Source organism: Asterias amurensis, chromosome 3 (assembly GCF_032118995.1).
Source record: "Asterias amurensis chromosome 3, ASM3211899v1".
Taxonomy (NCBI): Eukaryota; Metazoa; Echinodermata; class Asteroidea; order Forcipulatida; family Asteriidae; genus Asterias; species Asterias amurensis.
The window spans coordinates 15684770-15707397 of NC_092650.1; the positions used below are offsets into that span (position 1 = coordinate 15684770).

The 22628-nt window shown below is 38.0% G+C and overlaps 1 protein-coding gene across 2 annotated transcripts; it reads left to right on the forward strand.

Moving 5' to 3' along the window:
- The first annotated feature begins 1087 nt into the window (after window positions 1-1087).
- LOC139934992 (uncharacterized) lies at window positions 1088-20899 on the forward strand. Of its 2 annotated transcripts, none has more exons than XM_071929432.1 (11): window positions 1088-1237; window positions 2844-3026; window positions 5511-5683; window positions 7488-7589; window positions 8961-9079; window positions 9855-10091; window positions 10574-10683; window positions 11374-11438; window positions 14556-14703; window positions 15227-15443; window positions 17608-20898. In XM_071929432.1, the coding sequence occupies exons 2-11, from the start codon at window positions 2844-2846 to the stop codon at window positions 18864-18866; spliced, it is 2613 nt and encodes an 870-aa protein (XP_071785533.1). In that variant the 5' UTR covers window positions 1088-1237; the 3' UTR covers window positions 18867-20898. The 2 variants fall into 2 exon arrangements, with proteins under 2 accessions (XP_071785533.1, XP_071785532.1); XM_071929431.1 differs by lacking the exon at window positions 1088-1237 and adding an exon at window positions 1764-1968 and having other exon boundaries at window positions 17608-20899.
- The last annotated feature ends 1729 nt before the right edge of the window (window positions 20900-22628 follow it).

Here is a 22628-nt window from a genome sequence, read left to right on the forward strand (position 1 = left end):
ATTACAATAAACGGAGAAACGGTTGAACGATTCAAAAAGCAGTCACAGATGACGGGGTGGTTTGGAGGGGGGGCAGGTATGCTTTCAGAATGCTCACCAACAAACACCATCTCTGGACGAGCTACTTACTACTTGCCAAAAGAAGTTGGATGCGTTAGCCCACCTTGTTGAGCTGTTTATGGCTCCGCTTTTAACATCGGTCTCATCACTGTCGCCATTTCACTGCGACAGTGATGTTAAAAGCGGAGCCATTAAAAACAGCTCAACAAGGTGGGCTAGAAATGCGTATACGTTTTCAGAAGAGAACTCCAAAAACAACCTGACGCCCGATCCCGCCTGAAGAAGGTTTGATCAGGACCTTCAACCAAGCTCGATTCCACTGGCAAAGCACTAATAATTATTATCAAGTATTTGTTTTGTGAAATCATACTTTTCTTCGTAATTAAGATTACAGTTAATCAATCTTAACTCTCTGTGAAATCGAGTCCCCCATGGGGGTAGCGACCTACCAACAGAGACTGGCCTAAATAAAAAGGAGGGGCCCATAAATAAAAATTGCATGGCAATTAGGCATGGAATACCTAGGTGGATCAAATTTTGCGACATTATACGGACTTGTTTAAACCATAGAGGAAGGACAGAGAACATGGATTCCACAATGTTCTTGGAAAAAAAGTGACCGGTGGTGTTGTGTGCCCTTCCTTTGAGCCAGCCCACGAAACAATAATGTCATTGTGACGCGCATCTCAGGCCCTCTATTGTTTAATATTTTTGGGTGTTCGTTGCTAAACAATAAGAAGTTCATATCAATCCGCCCGTGTCGACAATGATGTGATATAAAAAAATATATAATTTTTTTTTCCCGTTTGAAAGGTACATCGCCTCTTTGCTCATAACCTTTTGAATGCAACCATACTTATATCGAAAATGATTTTAAGTTTGCCACACTGTGTCAGCACTAGGGAAATAAAACACGAGACGGGACTTTTTTTCCCAAAACGAACTATTTTGCTCTGCGTAGTGATCCACACACTAAGCACCAACTAATGAATATTCATATATCTTGCATTGTTGATTTTGATTCTGCCTTGTGTAGACGTATGAGATAGAAAATAGTGTAGTTTTTAATGCAAGATTTTAATGATTTTTCGTATCAGACATGTTGTATGGACGAATTTGGATAGCAAATGAGACCTAATTATTATGTAGCCTTCGAGTAATTCGAGAAAGGAAAGCAGTAAGTGTTGTTAATTCTTATATTTGTCCCCGAAAGACCAAACACAACAAAAATGTTTACGGTGGTTACCGCAGTGGGATGCAGTCTGGGACCTAGTGTTCATGGTTAATAAAAGGCGTGCACATTGAGATGTGTTGGTCTGAGGCTTCAGTCTAAATATCTTTGAAGTCAACTCGTCCAACAAAACAAACACACTCGGACTAGACGAGTGCTTATTTTCTTCCTCCATGGCATGGTGTACCGACTTTGTTGTCATATTTATTATAATTCCATATTTTAGGGCCTATAATTTATTCATTATTGTGTATAACTATAAATCTTTGGATAACTTTCCGTATGGCGCCACCACCTTTTCACTCATTTTTACAAAAAGGGATATATCAATCAGGTAAATTAGATACTATATTATTTTATTTCGAATGAAAAAGTGGTGGCGCCATACGGAAACTTTTCCAAATCTTTAATTAATTAAACATTTTAAAAGTAAAACAAATATGTTATGAATGAAGAAAAGCAAAGGATTTGTAATTTTTGTTTGATAAGGTTTATCGTGATTCAGACCGCAATGCCTTGTGGGAAGGAATATGGGGCGGTTTCTAGGCCGTTTCTACAACTCGCGCACGCAACGCCTTTACCTTTGTGGTGGTTCAACAGCGCCCTCTCTTGTTATTTTGCTATTTGCGATAAACCTTGAGCGAGATGAATGGATCGTTCCAACCAAACAACAAACAGTAGGCCTACTTACATTTTTTTATTTATATTATATTATTATAAATTAAATCAAAAGAAACATTTCTTTCTTCATCTCGTTGATTTATCAGATAACTTTCCGTATGGCGCCACCACTTTTTCACTCATTTTTTACAAAAAGGGATATCTAATTGAGGTAAAGATACTATTTTATTTCATATCGAATGAAAAAGTGCTGGCGCCATATGGAAACTTCTCCGATTTATCAAACACAAGGTTATTTGGTGCCCTTCCTTAGTTAAAAAAAGGTGATAAAAAACTTAAAAGAGGCCAGAGGGTGTTACATTAAATTTTACTATTTTGTTAATGTTACTTCCTTACTTTTGTTTGGTTTCTTATTATTCGAAATGTGTTTCTGTTTACTGCAAAAGGTATTAAAGGCAGCGGACACTATTGGTAATTAATTACTCAAAATAATTATTAGCATAAAACCTTACTTGGTGAAGAGTGATGGGGAGAAGTTGATACTATAAAACATTGTGAGAAACGGGTCCCTTTGAAGTGGAGTAGTTTTCGAGGAAGAAGTAATTTTCCACGAATTTGATTTTGAGACCTCAAGTTTAGAATTTGAGGTCTCGAAATCAAGCATCTGAAAGCACACAACTTTGTGTGACAAGGGTGTTTTTTTATTTCATAGTTATCTTGCAACTCCGACGACCAATCGAGCTCAAATTTTCACAGGTATGCTATTTTATGTTGAGATACAGCAAGTGAGAAGACTGGTCTTTGACATTTACCAATAGTGTTCACTGGCTTTAAGGGGAAGGGCTTCTTTTGATGGTCGGATGGGGGGAAAATGATTTATTTTATTCATGGCCTTAAAAAATGCATTAACTTTTTTTTCTTGCCCACACAGATGAAAGCGAAGACTAATTCCAAGTCAGTGACCTACCGGTCCAGTTCCCGTAAGAACGGATGGAGCTGCCCACCGCATCCGTTACAGTTTGTTGCGTGGACCTTTATTGCTTTCTTTGCCGTGATGTATCATGGAATGGCAGTGCCTACGATGCCGTACCATTGGCAACCAGCCTGTCACATGGTATCCTTTGACAGTTCTATTTATAATCTCTAAAGCCCGGTTCATACTTCCACGGATGCTTATGCGATGTGAATTTGACTCGAGTTTGGCGTCACAACCCTCCTTTCGCAGCGCTTAAAAGTGATTTGAGCAAGTGGTTTGCTGCGAAGTATCCGATGCAAAATTGTGACACGTTCGCTTCGCATAGGCATTCGCAGGAAGTATGAACCGGCCTTAAATCATTGATTTTGGGTTTGATAGCAAGCACATCTTGTATTTTATTTGCACATCTTGTATAATTCATAAAGTTTTCTTTATTTTTTCCATAGCGTATAAGGACATGTTTTTATGACTTTTTGTTTTAGTGAGATATAAATAAAAAAAGTTCACTAATAGTCTTAAAGGCACTGTACACGTTTGGTTATTGTCAAAGACCAGTGTTCTCACTTGGTTTATCCCATCATAAACATAAATTAACAAGCCAGTGAAAATTTGGCCTCAATTGGACAAATTTGTGTGCTTTCAGATAAGAATAAAAGACTTCTATAGCTATTAGTCTTTTAATGTTTTAGTGAGAAATTACCTCTTTCTCAAAAACTACGTTACTTCAGAGGGAGCCGTTTCCCACAATCAGTGGCGTAACCAGAGGGGGGGCAGGGGGGGCCGGCGCCCCCCCGCTCAGAACCCTTGCCCCCCCTCTTGCCCCCCCCCCCCCCCCATATGAAATCAGAGATAAGTATATTCTTATACATAGGGCTTATATATAAATCGTTTAAGGCTGCATAAAATGCTGTCGTAAAAAGGAAAACTTTTATTCATACCAGTAGGCCCTATGTGGACTATAACATGAAAAATGCGTGGAAACGCGCGCGCGATCGTATTGGCGGTAAATGTTTGTTGTGGTTTTGCGGTTACATAGAGTGCAGGATGTGACAAAGTTCTGTTAAATACGTGGTGGTGACCAATACTAATAGCTCCGTAAACACAAAGTCAGATCATGGAGGAAGAAATTTCTACCTCCATGGTCAGATGCACTACAGAGAAATTTACAACAGCAAACAATGGCCAGCGAAAAAGGTTGCTTAGACCATTTCTTCTCCTTTGAAGCAAGCGGTGCAATTGAGAGGTAGGCCTATTTTAAATATCCGTTTCATAACTAAAATGTGATTATTAAACACCCACAATTTCGATCCTGTATTTTTTTTTTTTGATGGCTTACACTTGTTACAATAAGGCCGAGTAAAAAAAAGAAACATGTTTAGTGTCTGGGTTTCTCAAAAAAAAAGGAAGGAGGAGGGGCTTTTTATTTTTTATTTCAAGATGGCCGCCATGAATGTCAAATATCAACTGTTTTTTCTGCTGCTGAAATACACAAAACATTAATGAAACAGTTTGGTCAAGGCATTCAGACAAGACATTCAGATTTTTTTTTTTTTGCTGAGATCATTTAAAATAACCCTTTTTCGAAAAAAAAAAAAAAGAGGTGTCCTGTAAAAAGGAAGCGGGCGGGGACGCTAAACATTTCTATTTTTCTATTTTTACTTGGCCTAATATTGTTATGTTTTGGGTATTTACACACCCACAAAGCCTATTTGAGAATGCCGTGTACAACTCTAAGTTGGTACTTGGTGACCACAGTTGGTAATTTAATCCTTTTATACAGTCAAAAAGTTTTATCTTATACAAAATGACAAGTTCTCTAAGATGTTGTTTTCGCAATCTTTTGTTACCTGCTGACTATGTAGACTGTTTTAGAACTGCATTGGTGTGTATCAACTATATATCAGTTAACACATTTAATAATAATCTTGCACTTCTTTGGCCCCCCCAAATTTAATCTTTGCCCCCACTTGCCCCACCAAATGAAAATGTCTAGTTACGCCACTGCCCACAATGTTTTATACCATCAACAACTCTCCACTGCTCGTTACCAAGTCGGTTTTTAAGTTAATATTTGTTTTGAGTAATTACCAAACATGTACCTTCCCTTTAATTGGGGTTATATGTTTCATTTTGTACTTGTGTGAAGTGGTAACTGGTTCTAAAAATCATATGAAGCAGCTTACTCTTGGCCCAGGAGGATTGATGCCTACACACTGGCACAGACTGTATTCAAAGTTTGCTTCACAGTTTTAAACCATTGGACACTTTCGGTAAACAGTATTGTCCAAGGCCCACACTTCCTGTATCACAACTTGTATATAAAATAACAAACCTGTGAAAATTTAGGTTCACTTGGTCATCGGAGTCGGGAGAAAATAACGGGGAAAATGACATGACATGTGTTTAAAATAAATCTGTAATTGATATTGTTTTAATGTTTTCTCAAAAAGTAAAACATTTCATGGAACAATATTTCAAGAGAAGTCTTTCACCATTATCTGCTGTGAACCCTGTAAGTTATTTGTAAATCTGTGAACTTTTAATTGTTGTTCTCTTTTGAAAGTGTCCAATGGCTTTTAAATAAGTTCAAAATGTTAAATGGCCTTGACTTCCAAACTCCAGATTGTCGGTATCATGTTGGCCTTGCACATCATCACCCATTGGATTTGTTTGACCATCAATCCTGCTGATCCGAACACCGTCCGCAAAGCCAAGAAGGTCATGCCGTCGTTTGATAGGACGCAGCATCCCCATGTGATTGAGAATAACCACTGCTATCTGTGCGAGGTGGATGTGTAAGTATTCAGCTTCGCTTGTAAACAAACTATAGACAGTATTGAATATGGTGTCAAATATCTGCCTTACAACAGCGCATCTGTTTGGGTGTTGGTGGCTGTGTGGGTGGCTGTGTGTGGTTGCATGTGCCGTAGAAACCGGGAATGCTGTGGCTTCATTGGTGTACCGTTGTTTGGACGCGCAAAAGGTTTACCCTACAAGATGGCAACTTTCATAGCAAAAAAAAGGATTATTCAATATGGTCTATATCTTTACTGCTTGATCCTTGTAATAATTTGTAAAAAATTTTTTTTACGCTTGGCATTGTTACCGATATCCTTGTTGTCAGCATTTTTTTTCACGAAATCATTGGCGGTTGAATTTTTTAGGATCCCCAAAATCATTATAAATAGTTGGATGTGTATAACCTTTGGCAGGGGACAACGCAATAAACTACAGCTACTTCTCGTTTGCGGAATTTGTAACTGCAAAACAACTACTTCTTTGAGTACTTGTAAATTGTAACGCAAGTCTGTAGCCTTCTCTCGCTCATTGTCATTGCATTTTCCATTGTATATTTTCCATGTATTTACATGTATGTATGTATTGTACTTTTCATTTTGTATTTTTGTTCTTGTAGGCACTCCAATGAATATAATGTGTGCATGTTATATACAGTTTTGTTATTCTTACTTGGGGGGGGGGGGGGGGTTAGGGATACCAATTGCTCCTTCAGTGTTCACTTGTGTGACAATGCAACTTTAATAGGAGCATATTAAAGGAACACATTGCCTTGGATCGGTCAAGTTCGTCTTTGAAAAGCATTTGTAACCGTTTTTTTTATAAAATGCATATTGGGTAGAAAGACGTTGTAAAAGTAGAATACAATGATCCTCACGAACATGCCTGGAAATTGCACGTTTTCCTTTATACTCCCATAAATGGCCGACCGTGTTAGTTCGCACAGTAAAAGGAAAACCACTATTACTTTTAAAACATCTTTCCAACCAATATGCATTTTATAAAAAAGGGTTACAAACTCTTTTTATAGACCAACTCGCCCGATCCCAAGGCAACGTGTTCCTTTAATTAGGAAAACCTTACTATTGTGCGTGCATGGGCTATTGGACTGTCTTTTATCTCACTGACTTTGAGAGAGAAAGAGAGTCATACAATAGTGTTGCTGTGCTGTTAAAAGTGTGCTATATTCATCTTTGTATACTAATCAATTCAAATGAATGCAATATGTTTTATACTTGATTTGTCAAAATGTATAGATTGTTGTGAATGCTTGTAGGCCGCAATTTTGAGGGTCCCTTGCTCCTTCAATCCCCGATAACGGTTAGCAGGGCCCAATTTTAATGGCTCTGCTTACCGCCGAATTCTGCGCTTTACGGTCGCGATTCCCTGCTTACGTGCAAGAGCCGAATTTCTGCGCTAGCCTTGTAAAGCGTAGAATGCCTAGTAACGTAAAGTACGCACGCGCAGAAGCCCAAATTTGCCGCTAACACGTGAAATACGCTTGCCGTAAGCACAGAATTCCCTGCTTCGGTAAGCGCCGATTCTGTGCAGAAATTGGGCCCAGATCACTACAGTAGGCCTACCTAATCAGCGTTGTACACAAGATACACTGTTTATTTTAAGCAGCATGTACCATCAGAGTCATGCTTTCTCCAGACAACCATCAGAGCATACTAATCCAAACGTTGGATTGATAGCCTATGGGTTTTTTTTCAGAAACACCCCAACTCATTTAGAGAATATAATAACATGTTGTTACTGCAAACCTTTAGTATATTGTGCATTTTCTTTGTCTCGTTTCAGAGCTTTAAAATCCAAACATTGCAGCACATGCAATAAGTGTGTTGCTGGTTTTGATCACCATTGTAAGTGGCTCAACAACTGTGTCGGCTCCAGAAACTACAAGTAAGAATTTATACTGTTCTATACCACGATGTGAAAGTGAAATTACTAGTACTAGCTAGGGTCAAATTTCATAGAGCTGCTTTTGTAAGCACAAAAAAGAAGCTTTAGAAGCACAACAAAATAAAGCCTCACCAGATTAAGGTTACCGATTAAGGCCGATTTCACAAAGCAATAGAATTCATCGCAAGACAAATTGTCAGTATTGTATTGTGACATCACACTTTTGTTAGCAACTACGATTGATTTGCAGTTAAGATCAATCTTTCTTAGGGTGAGTGTTGGCTCTGAAAAGAGACCAAACAGGCTCTTTTCAGAGCCAACACTCTCGATAAGAGATTTACACATGGTTGTACCCAGCTGAAATACCATTTTACATGTACCATTTGTGGCTAGTATCATGTTGTTTTTGCTAAAGCAGAAATTTTTTAACAATATAGACGATGTGACCTCTGACGTCATTCGAAAACCAGAACATGATTTGCGTGCATACCGCCGAGCAAAACCTTTGTGTTTTGGCAACCAGCTAGAAAGTACACGCAATCTTACCATGACTATGCGTCTTTTTGCCTGGCGAAAACAAGACGTGTATAGTGTTTTGTCAACAGAGGGCGGTTCGAATGTAAACATAGGTCACATGGTCTATAAGCAGCAGTAACACTTGTATGTTTGTAATCACTGTGTTACAAGACTTTTTTGACCTCATGGCTGAAGTCACTCACACAGGTTGAAAACAATCATGTTTGAATTCTTGCTTCTACTAGTTTGAAAACAAAAATCATTTTTCTGAAAATTGTTTTACTCATTTCTCAAAAACTTCAGCTTTTAACTAATATCATTATCTTAAGGCCCGGTCCCACTGCAGCGATAACGAAAACGATAATGATCACGACTCAAAGAAAACGCATTCTATTGGTCAAATTGCTCCACGCAGAATAGGCACACGCTCATTCAACCAATGTAATGCGTTCTCTTTTTATCGTACTCGTTATCGCTGCAGTGGGACCGGGCCTTTAAGCTGTGTTTAGGTTAATGTAAATCTGTGAAAACATTTGTGTTTTGTGTCAGAATAAAGGACCCAAACCCTTTAATCAATCTGTTTTTATGACCTCCGATGTTTACCGTTCACTGTGCACAAATTGACTATTCTGTGAAACTGTGCACAAATTGACTATTCTGTGAATTTGTGCACAAATTGACTATTCTGTGAATTTGTGCACAAATTGACTATTCTGTGAAAGTGAAACTCCTCCAGTGTTAGTCTTTCAGTGCTCTCACAGACTTTCTATTTCTACTTAGTAGATGGAAATTTGCATTGAGGGTAAAGAATATTCTACTAGTTATTCTAATAAAATTTATATTTTGCATTCACAGATTTTTCGTGATGTGCCTCAGCGCTGCCTTCCTCAGTGGCCTCTTTGTATTCATTGTCTTCCTCTACATGTCCATCGTCTACTGGGCCAATCCGATACTTCTACACCCAGAGCTATTTGGTAAGACTATAACTAAGGGAATCAATGTGTGGTGAAGAGGTTTTCAACTAGTGGTTTAATCCCAACGAGGCCTGGTTCTTGATAATTTTACCGAGACGAAGTAGTTTACACAAAAACATACAATTTCAAGGGTTATTTGTGACCCACTCTGTGAAAATGAGTCAGATGTCGCCCAATGCAATATTAAGTTATGGACAGTTTAATGTGGAAAATGTAAAAAAAAAAAAAAAAGGATCTTTAGTTGCATGGTTAACCTTTGGAACACTTACTTTTAGGCAATAAAGCTATGAATAAAACAATTTTGTGATCATACTTATGTCTAATTTGTATCCTTTTGCACACAATGGTAGTTTAAAATATCATTTTACTTGTAATTCGTTTTTCACAAAAAATGATGTAATAATAATAATAAACAGTTCTTATATAGCGCATAATACAAATGTGCTCTTAGCGCTTCTGTGATTGAAGAGATGGGTTTTAAGTATTGGCTAACTTCAAACGAGAGTAACTCAGCAACGCGATACACCCCAAAGCTTACACACATACCAAATTACTGCTGGTGTGTGTTCTTTCCAGCCATGCATATAACTCAATTCTTGAAATTGCCTACATCTGACTCATTTTCACAGAGCGGGTCACATTTATGGAAACCAATATGACTATTTTATTATTGTTGTTAATCTCATGCATTTGTTTTTGTTATAAACTAAGTTTTTAGAGATGTGTAAACGAAGTTTTTTTCTCTTTCAAGTATAAAAATTTCTTTTATCGCCAGACTATTCTGGGACCTCGCTGCAAAGTTCAACAATGGAACCACAAACTGCAAACGTGTCTGGGATCCTACTCAACTTAGAGCCGGACCCAGACCCTCTGGACGTCTACCGCAACAATCTTAAGATATTCAACCCAGTACCGGGATTAGCCTTTTTCATTGTGGCGGTCGTCATTGCAACTCTCCTCCTTGTTGCCCTCTGCCTTTTGGGACATTTGTTGGGCTTTCATCTCTTTTTAAGTAAGCATAACCCTCGAAGGTGAAATATTCATTTTAAAAAACCTCACATATCTATGCATTGTGTGTTTGGAACTTTTTTTATTACATGTTTTTCAAGCACCTCAGGTTAGTTTAGCGAGAGGAGCTTAATAAATCGAATTATAATTATTATTTGTATCAAGACATCACATATTTACATAACGAGAGAGAATAAGCTTCACAGGTATTTTCCCCTTAAAATTTTGGGTTTTTTTTCCCCCCATTATTTTTTAATCAACAATGAATTTCGATACTTAATATTTTCTTTTGACCAATTTTGAAAGCGTAAATTTGTAGTGTTTTCTGGTTGGGGAAAGTTCTGCCAGCTTTAAATATGTCAGGCCATCCACTTTTTTGTTGCATTTATACCATAGTTCCTTTTGGTTGTTAAGCAGTTTGCAACAGCTCATTATGTTTTCACAGAAACGTTTCAACATTATTTGTTTTTGTTTTCGTTGTTACAGTCTGCAATAAACTTAGTACATATGACTACGTTATGCAAGACAGAACTGCGTTCAACTCCCGGGATGTTGAATCTCAGCAGATCAGACCAAAGAAGAAGGGTTGCTGCCAGGTAAGGCATTAAGATTTAACAAATGCAATCATCACCCAGGGCCCCAACAGAACAAAATTATGCTTAAATCAGAATAAGGTTACCACCAAAAATACAATGCCACGTGTACATTTTTTTACTTGTATCCTGCAAAGGTTGCTTAGCAAATTTGTGCCCTGTTGTGGATACACTTGCAATGTTTGCTGCTTTACTTTGTTTTAGCTTTTAAGTGAAATTTTGCAGATGTTTTCTAAGGAGAGACAGTTTACTATAATTCCTTCTCTTCACCAAGGGGTGTAAATGGGTACCTTCGAGGGTAGAGGTTGATATTGTGAATGAAAAGCCTTTGGAGCGATATAAACTGTTGACCAGGTTGTATACTCCCCAGGGAGCTGAGAAACATTGAAAAGGGATGTTATTGGCCCTATGACCTGGGGTGGATTTCACAAAGAGTTAGGACTAGTCTTATCTGGAGTTAGGACCAGTTACTCGTCCTAACTTAGGACTATCCATGCAACTTGTATACCTCCTAGGACTAGTCCTAACTCTTTGTGAAATCCACCCCAGGGCACTAATGTAAAGTGCATTGATACAGTTATTGTGAAATGCGCTATATAAGAATTGTTATTATGTATGTAGCGTCTCAATTTTGGTTCACTTTTTTTATATATTATTATTTTTATTTTTTATTTTTTATTTTTTTGTGTGCAGTGCAATAATCAAGTAGCCCCTCTTCAGGATGCAAAGGAAGACATAGAACTGACTGATGTCAAAAAGTAAGTCTCTTTTCACGTCTTGGAATTTTGATGATTTTGTTTTGTTTGAAAGTGCTGAATGTTTTTAGATTTTGTTGTTGTGTGGTTGAAAGTTATACTTCTTCAATATGGATGCATGATGGATTAAGTGTTTGTAAAATATTGTTAAGCGGTGCGGTATTCACCAGGAAAATGTTACCAGGCAAACAACCATGTTTATACCGTCTGCGACTGGTGTCCTGCTTAATTTTGCTTAGCAGCAAATTGTTCAGCATGTATTGTCTGCTCTGTGAAACTGGGCAATAGAGCTGCTTAAGCAGAAAATTTTCCTTAACAAAATCTTTGCTAAGCATAAGTAGCCGTCAAAGATCATAGAGACCAGGTACTTTGGCCATTAACCTTAATCTGGTAAGCATGATTTTGTTTCGCTTAGATACTTTTTGTGCTTACGCTTAGGAAGCTCTATGAAACTGGACCCTACTCATCCTGGGGTAAAAAGTTCTTATAATAGTCCTATCAACGCTGCGCACATTTTTTTCATTGACTGTTTGAAAAGCGTGTTTTTTGCAGTGAAATGTTCAAGAAAATAAATGTTCATACTAGGAATTAGAAAATAACCCAAGCTGCATAACTTGAAATGCTAGGAAGAAGACGTTTGTGTTGTTTACTTTGTTGTTTTGTGCACGATTGTACTATGACAGTTTTGTCTCTTTGTTTTAATCCCCTCTCAGGTAAAGTGTCCTGCTTTTTTCAGTTGCTATGCGTATTCATGGTGTTAAGTTTCCATCACATTGTTATCTATGTACCTTCGCTTTCATTTTGCTATTCTCATTGTCACCATTATTCTTTCTGCTGTCCCCTTAACCCTCCTACATGTACTCTTGCTCACATTTTCCAGGGATTTGATCAACCATATGAATGCATTCAACTGCATGGGTTGTGTGTGTGCAACTGCATGGGTTGTGTGTTTTGGCACACTATTGCACAGAAATAGCTGTGTAAAATGTGTATTTTTTAGACCCATGCATTTACCGCTTGATATCGTATTGCTGGCTGGCAAAGTTTCTGTATTTCAAAACCATGACTGATGATATTGAATGGTCAGACAGTAGGAGGGTTGACTGTGTACAGTGTAGATGCACTGACCATATTATATCATAATACAGACTGGCAATTGTTTATCTATCATTCAAAACCACAGTGGAATTGAATAATCCGACAGTAGGAAGGTTGACTGTGTGCTATTGAGCATTCAACCTGATATCAGGTTACAGGCTTGCAAAGTTTGTCCATCCAAACCACAGTGGATGATATTGAATGGTCAGACAGTAGGAGGATTGTCTGTGTACTGTTCAAGCCATGAATTTATACCGCAGGCTGGCATAGTTTATCCGTCAATCAAAACGCATTTTATGAATGGTCACACAGTTGAAGGGTTAAATTTCTACTTCTTTCGCCTTCTTGCATAGTTTCTTTCCAAGCCCATATGTATGGTTTATTTCTCCTTTATCTATCCAACTCATTCTCATCTTATCATCTCATTCTTCTCATCATTCCATTGTTCAAGCCGCAGTGGATGGTATTGAATGGTCACGCAGTAGGAGGGTTAAATTTCTACTGCTTTCACTACATCTTCTCAGTGTTTCAACCTCTTTTCTTTCAATGTCTTTGGTTTTTTCTCTCTGATCTGTCCATCTTATTGAATTCTCTGTCAGTACTTTCTTCTTATCATTCCATCGCTCATCCATCACGCACTGTTACTTGTGTTTGTAGGTGTAGCAAGAATTCATGCCTTAAGCCCTCAACTTGCCCCGTCTTGCCAGGCAAAGACCCCCAATGACTTGGGTCTACATCAATGTTCTCGTCACTAAATACCTACAGCCAACTAGGTATTTATCCTTGCTCTTTTGTTTTGATGTTACGTATTTCTGTAATTGTTTTTAGCTGTTAAATGTTCATGAACCTTAAAGGAACACGTTGCCTTGGATCGGTCGAGTTGGTATTTGAAAGGCGTTTGTAACAGTTTTTTATAAAATGCACATGGGTGGACAGATGTTGTAAAAGTAGAGTACAATGATTCACACAAACATGCCTCGAAATTGCACGGTTTTCCTTTTACCTCGTCGACTAACACGTCGGCCATTTATGGGAGTCAAAATTTTGACTTCCATAAATGGCCGACCGTGTTAGTTCGCACAGTAAAAGGAAAACCACGCAATTTCGAGGCAGAATTGTGTGGATCATTGTATTCTACTTTTACAACATCTTTCCAACCATATGCATTTTATAAAAAAAGGGTTACAGACGCTTTTTATAGACCAACTCGTCCGATCCAAGGCAACGTGTTCCTTTAAAGGGAAGTTACACGTTTGGTTGTTACTCAAAACAAATATTAACTTAAAAACTGACTTGGTAACAAGTATTGAAGAGCTGTTGATAGTATAAAACATTGTGGGAAACAACTCCCTGTGAGGTAACTTAGTTTTTGAGAAAGGGGTAATTTTTCACTAAAATAATGAAAGACTTCTAGCTAGAAGTCTTTTATTCCTATCTGAGAGCACACCAATTCGTCCAACAAGGGTGTTTTTTCTTTCATCATTTTCTTGCAACTTTGATGACCGATTGAGCCAAAATTTTCACAGGTTTGTTATTTTATGCTTATGATGGGATACACCAAGTGAGAAGACTGTTCTTTGACAGTTCCCAAACATGTACCTTCCCTTTAAATCCCTACAATGATATCTTTCTCACGCTTGCAAAATCCAACATGATGCGATGACTCAAGACCCAAACTGTTGGACTATTGTAAAAGCTCTACTGTGTAATCTGGACCATTTCAAATGGTTTTATCAGATGATTTTTTTGTAAAATTCATCTTAAATAAAAATGGTATTTAAAAAAAATAATTGTTATTATAATTCTCATTTTTGTGAATGAACTCTGGATTATTATTGATTTTTATGTAAATTGCGTGAAAATGGTGCAAAGCGTCAATCTTTTATTTATTTTATTTATTTATTATTAATGTCACGTACATGTATATCGCTTACCAGGTATTACTTTTATTTCTATACAAAAGAGGCTATTAAACTACCCTTAGAACTACATTTGTTTTTTGTTTGTGTTCTCCCCTTGTAGAGACGTACAAGCAACCGATCAAGAATCAAATAACAACTCCAACTCTAACCTACAACTCCAACATCAACAAGTCATATCGGAACCTCTCATCAAACCAGTGCGACAGGACAATTGGACCAGCTCGGCTCTCGTTGAAAGCAAACCACAAGTAAGTAACCACAAACAGCCGGGTGGCAAGAACACCATGAAGCGGATGGTTAGCATCATTCAGTAGCATAGTTAGCTTGCCAGCCAGCAGATCCTCATATGCTGTGTCAACAAGCAGCCGCGACTCCCCAAGAATCCTTCCTAAAAGAGTTTTAACACGGGGTTGACTCGGTGGTTTCTCTCCCTGCTTTTCATCTCAGGACCCTGGTTCAAATTCCACCACAGACTAGAGCCTTGCATGTGGATTGGGTTTTTAGTACCTACTTTGGCCCAATTTAATAAAGCTGTTAAGCAGAAATAATTTAAAATGATTTTATTTTGGCTGGTAACCTGTTTCTGTTTCGCAATACTTTTCTGTGCTTAGCAAGTTTTTGTGCTTTCAAGCTTTATGAAAACTGGTTGCATGGGTTTTCCTCAATTTGGGTTTTCCTCCCACATCTAAAACATCTTTCCTATTTATCCTGTTGTTTGCCCGTTGGACTTGTAAATAAAATAAATAAATTACAAATATTTTCCCCTCCCAGGTAAAAAAGAAAAAGAAGACAAAGAAGAAGCGAGGTCGCCAGCGTTCGTTAACGGCCAGAGAGCCAAAGGGTCCAGCCCTAGTGGGTCATCTCCAGTATCCAGCAGTCCAGCTGGCACATAGTATGCCACAGACCTACTTAGAGCAGCATCTAGTACGACGCTACAGTCTGCCCATCGTTGCCCCAAGAGGGGTACAACAGCAGTACCCTGCAGCCGGTATGTGAAGACTTTCTACTTTTCTCACCCATACAAGGTTGCCACGTTCTGCATCCCTTTCCTTCAAAGACACTTGATACTATTGGTAGTTGTCAAAGACCAGTCTTCTCACTTGGTGTATCTTAACATATATGCATAAATTAATAAACCTGTGCAAAATTTGAGCTCAATCGGTCATCGAAGTTGTGATATAATAATGAAAGAAAAACACACCCTTGTCATACGAAGTTGTGTGCGTTTAGATGGTTGATTTCGATACCTCAAGTTCTAAATCTGAGGTCTCAAAATCAAAAGTCACTTCAGAGGGAGCCGCTTCTCACAATGTATGATACTATCAACCTCTCCACATTACTCGTCACCAAGAAAGGTTTTATGCTAATAACTATTTTGAGTAATTACCAATAGTGTCCACTGCCTTTAAGCCCGGTTCATACTTCCTGTGAGTGCCAATGCGAACCAATTTTTGACGTCACAGTCTCCAATGCATTGTGTTGAAGCAGCCCCTAATGACCCTATCTTTTTTAACAATGATATTCTGTAAATAGTGAATTTTTATTATTGACACAATATGTCGCTCTTTTTGCGACCTTTGTGGTATTTATTTGACACTGGTGATCAAGCTTCCTGTGCTCTTAAACACATTTTGTGATGTGCTATTTGTCTTATATAACTATTTTTATCATTTCCAATGTGCTTGAATGTGCTTGACATTACTTTGTGGTTGTTCCTTATACAGCAGGCAGGTTGAACCTTTCTTCAGAGCCTTTTCCAAATCCACACTTTTCCTTCTTCCTCCTACTATTGTATCTTGTACACTGTTATTGTCTTTTATATTATAATCTCATATTATAATAATATTGTTCAATATCTTCTTGCATTTTATAATCTCACATTACTGTATAATCTTGTACATTATAAGCTTGTACAATATTATAATCTTCTTTTATTACAATCTTTTACATTATAATCTTCCTATATTGTAATCTTGTTCATTATAATCTTCTATATTATAATCTTGTATATTTTTATCTTATGTTATAATCTTGTACATTATAAGCGTGTACATTATAATCTTCTTATATTACAATCTTTTACATTATAATCTTCCTATATTATAATCTTGTTTATTGACGTCACTGTGGCCAGCCTCTGCCTGTTTTACAGATATTTCCATGGTGACTGTTCCACCAGTCTATCCAACCTTGTTCCTCCTGTCAGGGTGTTTGAGCGCGAGACCAGGCTTTCTGCTTGTTCTCATCTTTATACTGTGGCTGTGCCGAGATGTAGAACAAAGAGCTACTCCAGTAGCTTTTTCCCTCGTACTGCATCTCTTTGGAACTCCTTGCCTGGTGCATGTTTCCCTTCATCCTATGATCTTCCATCTTTTAAGAGGAATGTCAATTCCTACCTTCAGCTCCGCTGAGTTTCTGCATGTCTATGTTTTCTTCCTTGTAGCCCTTAACCAAGAGTGGCTTTTAGCCTTGTTTTGGGCGACTTGCATTAAAAAAAAAAAAATCTTCTATATTATAATCTTGTATATTTTTATCTTATATTATAATCTTGTACATTATAAACTTGTACATTATAATCTTCTTATATTATAATCTTGTTCATTATAATCTTCTATATTATAATCTTGTTCATTATAATCTTCTATATTATAATCTTGTATATTTTTATCTTATATTATAATCTTGTACATTATAAGCTTGTACATTATAATCTTCTTATATTATAATCTTATTCATTATAATCTTCTATATTATAATCTTGTACAGTAATAAGCTTTTTTTTCTTTTCCTGTTTGTATCTTCTATATTATAATCTTGTATATTTTTATCTTATATTATAATCTTGTACATTATAAGCTTGTACATTATAATCTTCTTATATTATAATCTTATTCATTATAATCTTCTATATTATAATCTTGTACAGTAATAAGCTTTTTTTTCTTTTCCTGTTTGTATTTTTAAGAAGTGGACGGGGTAAACTAATTGAAAATAATGAAAGGCCTAATAGCTTCCTTAAAAGGAAAGCAAATCATTATAACATTTATATGTTGAGCTTTACCCAGCAAGTTATTATTTGTTCTGCATTTATTAGCATTCTAAATAAGAGTCTTAGGTGATAATAAATATAATTTTATTCTTGGTTTTTGCAGAGCCTGTCCAGGACCTCTTCTTCACTCAGCAGTTCCCCTCAATGCAGCAGCAGCAACAGCAGCAGCCCATTCCAACCACCCAGATGAACATGCGGAACCAACAACTTCCTCCTCTGGCGGCTATCTGCATGGACTCGCCCGCCCCGGCTGTGGACTATCACTCCTCCTCCGCAGAGAGTCTGAATGAGATCCCGATTGAGCGGTCGACGAGACGCTCCTTCAGTAACCCCTTGCAGATCGCTCCGCCGTATGGAAGCAACTACCAAGCAGGTCCACTGTATCAACACCCTTTGGACAATTTCAACCACTACAGCCACCCAAACGTGATGAACGGACGGCCTCCGTGGCAAGCTGACCTGGACACCTTAAAAGGAGGAGTTCAAATGATAGATGGAAATACCAAGAGCAGCTCCCATGTGAGAAAGTCCAAGATGAAAGCTTCGCTGAAGAAGGATGCTGGTCTGCTACCTGATGTCGCGAAACCACATGTTGAGACGCGAAAGTGGAAAGATTCTTACCAGGAACCACTGCTTTCAAAATTTGCTCAGGAGGTCGATGGCTATCGGACATCAGGCTCTGAGAGTCGGCGCGGATCAGAGCAGAGACCAGAGAGACAATTGGGTCAGCAGATCTTAACACAACCCTCTGAGGGAAAATTAACTATTGCTGACGTGCATAGAGACTCTGATCAAGAACCTGCGATGAAACAATCCGCGCCGAATTCGAACAGGCATTATGACGCGCCAGAGGTGCGCGAGGATGTGAATTCTGATCTTAAACCCGACAGCAGGATGAGATCACCTAAATTGGAAGCCAGAACTCAAGTCAAAGCAGAGCTACCACCCATTGTGCCAAAACCTGTACCGAGAAAACGAACCCAACAGCACGACTCGGGTCAGACACACAGTAGTCAAACATCTCTTCGGAGTACAGTATCACATCAGCTCATCGTAGCAGGGGACGACAAAAGCATAATGAATGAAGAGCCACAAGGAACTGAGACCCAGGCTCCTGTTCCTCTCCCTAGAACAGCTCCAGAGGTGCCCCCGCTGGATCTGCGCCCTCTGGCGGACACTTACAGTTCGGATGTTGCTACTACGGTGACCCAGAGAGAAGCTCCATCACTAGACGGGTCTCTCTCGGAGAATGACGACGATGATCTGGTGGAGGGGTGCTCCAATGTGAAGGAGCCACAAGAGGGTGATGTGCCGCCACCTGAGATACCTCTGTCTTCTAGACGATGGTTGCTTCGGTATTAGTAACGGCACTTGTATTCGAGCAAATCACGAGAAGGAAATTACAGGAAAAACGATTACTGTAGAACTCTGATAAAGTCTGCAGTAAAATATAATTATAATAATAAAGATTTGTAATGCACACATGTCCACCTTGCTGAGTGTTCCAAGGTGCAAACCATGTAACCTGTGACACCAAAAGTAAAAAGTACAAATACAGAGCCTGGACTTCCTGCAGGCACAATTTGTAAACAGCTCAATTTAAGTACAGAAAAACCTCTCTTTTTTTGGGGGGGGGGATATTGAATTGTCTTTCATAGGGGCACGTCTCAAAACACATCAGCTGTTATTTGTATGAATTTATATGGAATTATAAACAAATTTTGGGGAAGGAAATCACATATTATGACCAGTGTAGAATCTTGCTAGTCAGAAAAGCTCTGGAATGTACAAGGTCACTCCTTTTGTAAGCAAGGGGTTCGTCATCTATTCAATTCAGTTTCATCCTTTATGTAACCATATTTATTTTCATAACTCGGCTGTGATTTATCACATAGTATTTTTTAACCCCACACAAAGCTTTATTTAAGTATTCAGATAACAAAAATGCTGTTGTTACCGAAGTATTACCCCACCTTTCGGAAAAGTATTGTGTTTTCAAATGTTTATTCATAAATACCTCTGACAGTTCCGCTATTCCTATTGGTGGAGAGCGCGTCACTTGGGGGTGTTTAAACGGTTGATAATGACCAGCTGGACTCTGTTTAACTGAGAATGTACTGCACTCCCTTCAAGTCTTTCCTTCTTTGCAATAAAGCAAAGGTTAATGGCCTGATGTTGCCTGTTAGGTGACCTTAATAATGCAAATCCAATGTGCATGCACACACACCACCACTTTCCTATCTTCTTGACCATTAATTATGAAGAAAAAAAAAACACTTTTGATTATGTACATTTACTGCTCACTGAGCACAAGAAATTTTCTCACCAGTAAATAGTTTGATGAAGTACCCCACCCAGAGCATGATATCCTACTTCAAAATATATCAAAATAATATAGCAATATGATGCATACCTTTGTACAAGGTACATGGCAGTCACAGACACTTGACTCTGTGACACACAGTACTATTACTTGTACATGTAATAAACAATAAGTCATTTGCAAGTTATATTTTAGTCTGAGCTAACTTGTGACTAAGCCAACTATTTTACCAGACAATATTCAAGTCTAACGCACAATGGCTTACTGTCATGTGCATGTACATCAAATCTAGTTGAGTGTTGGATAAAGTAAGTTGTGATGGTGCAATGCTAAAAACCTAACATTACATGTATCTACCAAAGAGTAAAAATTGTATTTAAACTAAAAGATAAATAATTTATTATGGTTGCTTGTCGACCTATTTATACCAGGGCCCAAGTTTATACTGCCACTAACATGGAGTTCAGTTCTGTGCTTAAAGGCAGTGGACACTATTAGTAATTACTCAAAATAGTTATTAGCATGGGGAGAGATTGATAGTATAAAGCATTGTGACAAACGGCTCCCTCTGAAGTGACGTGGTTTTTGAGAAAGAAGTAATTTTCCACGAATTTGATTTCGAGACCTCAGATTTAGACTTTGAGGTCTCGAAATCAAGCATCTGAAAGCACACAACTTCGTGTGACAAGGGTGTTTTTTTCTTGCATTATTTTCTCGCAACTTCGACGCCCAATTGAGCTCAAATTTTCACAGGTTAGTTATTTCATGCATATGTTGAGATACACCAAGTGAGAAGACTGGTCTTTGACAATTACCAATAGTGTCCAATGTCTTTAAAATAGCCCTGCCTCACCCAAAGCAGAACGCCCTTCATGAGGCACAGTAAGCGCAGAATGTTGTGGTAACCAGGGACATGAAAGTGGGCCCAGAGTATTATATAAAAAAAGTTTTTTTTTTTTTAACTTGAATACCAGTTTTATTGTAGATGAGTTCAAAAGCAAATTTGATATTTTAATCATGGAAATAATGTAAAGAGATCGTCAAATTTTATGAATGACAATTCTGTTGTTTTATTACTTATTTTTTATTTGTAATCATTGCTTGGTGTACAAGCATGATGAAATAAATGTATCCAATTGTATTGGAAATTTAAATATATCTTGTTTTACTGTTGTATAGTTTTATTTCCATGCAAAACAAAATGATAAAAACCAACCAAGATGGATTTGGTCAAAAGGTTGTTGGTTGGTACCGTACACAGACTTGTGAAAAAGTCGTTAATGGTTTGTCACAGTGTTAGCGCAATAGCTGTCGTAAACACGCTCTCTCGAAAGTCGTTAATGGTTTGTCACGGTTTTAGCGCAATAGCTGTCGTAAACACGCTCTCTCGAAAGCCGTTAATGGTTTGTCACGGTGTTAGCGCAATATCTGTTGTAAACGTGCTCTCTCGAAAGTCGTTAATGGTTTGTCACAGTGTTAGCGCAATAGCTGTCGTAAACACGCTCTCTCGAAAGTCGTTAATGGTTTGTCACGGTGTTAGCGCAATAGCTGTCGTAAACACGCTCTCTCGAAAGTCGTTAATGGTTTGTCACGGTGTTATCGCAATAGCTGTCGTAAATACGCTCTCTCGAGAATGCTGCTCCTGTGTGACCTCTGTACTTATGACTACGGTCGTATTTGGGAGCCAGCAATATTGCAAGAACCACTTCAGCTGTTGTATTGAATGCTCCACGATCACGTACCAATGTAGGATCTATAGCTTTTGCTGCAACTGGGCAAAAATGCTGGAATCGTCTTCCTCAATCTGTTCGTTTAACCAATTCCCCAAGTTCCTTCAAATCCCAAATAAAAACCCACCTCTATCCTAAGTTACTCTAGATTGAATCATTGTTAAAGCCATTATACACTTTCGGTAAACAGTATTGTCCAAGTCCCACACTTCGTGTATCACAGCTTATATATGTAATAACAAACCTGTGAAAATTTAGGCTCAATCGGTCATCGGAGTCGGGAGAAAATAACGGGAAAACCCACTCTTGTTTTTGCACGTTTCGCCGTGTCATGACATGTGTTTAAAATAAATCCGTAATTCTCGCTATCGAGAATTGATATTGTTTTACTGTTTTCTCAAAAAGTAAAGCATTTCATGGAACAATATTTCAAGAGAAGTCTTTCACCATTACCTTCTGTAAACCCTGTAAATTATTTGTAAATCTGTGAACTTTTTTCTTTCTTTTCTGTACCGAAAGTGTCCAATGGCTTTATTAATTGCATTGTTTTGTCTGTAAAACAATGTAGTTTATCTTTTTGTTTGGTTGCTATTGTATTTCGTAAGGCTTTGTATCGCTTTTGTAAAAAGCGCTATATAAGTAAGGTTATTATTATTATTATTAATCCATTGAAACCTTGGGGCACGGCAACCATGGAAGCCACAGCCTCTGAAGCCCTCGTCTTGGCCTTGGTGCCCTTCAAAAGATTGTCCATGGAAGTGCAAAGTGAAAAAGCTTTGTTCTCTTCCACGATCAAATTCCTTGGGGTGATTTCACAAAGAACTAAAACTGATGGGATTTTGGCTCGACTTAAAGGGAAGGTACACTGTTGGTAATATTGTCAAAGACCAGTGTTCTCACTTAATGTATCTCAACATATGCATAAAATAACAAGTATGTGAAAATTTGACCTCAGTTGGTCATCGGAGTTGGGAGACAATGATGAAAGAAAAAACACCCTTGTTGGACGAATTTGTTTGCTTTCAGATAGGAATAAAAGACTTCTAGCTAGAAGTCTTTTATTATTTTAGT

What these genes read in the sequence shown, in the direction of transcription:
- LOC139934992 (XM_071929431.1), top strand. Translation starts at nt 1,822, where the DNA reads ATGGGGCGGTTTCTAGGCCGTTTCTACAACTCGCGCACGCAACGCCTT. An exon ending in TTCCAACCAAACAACAAACA is followed by an intron (nt 1,969 to 2,843) that starts GTAGGCCTACTT and finishes TTGCCCACACAG; the next exon opens with ATGAAAGCGAAGACTAATTC. An exon ending in ACAGCAGTACCCTGCAGCCG is followed by an intron (nt 15,444 to 17,607) that starts GTATGTGAAGAC and finishes TGGTTTTTGCAG; the next exon opens with AGCCTGTCCAGGACCTCTTC.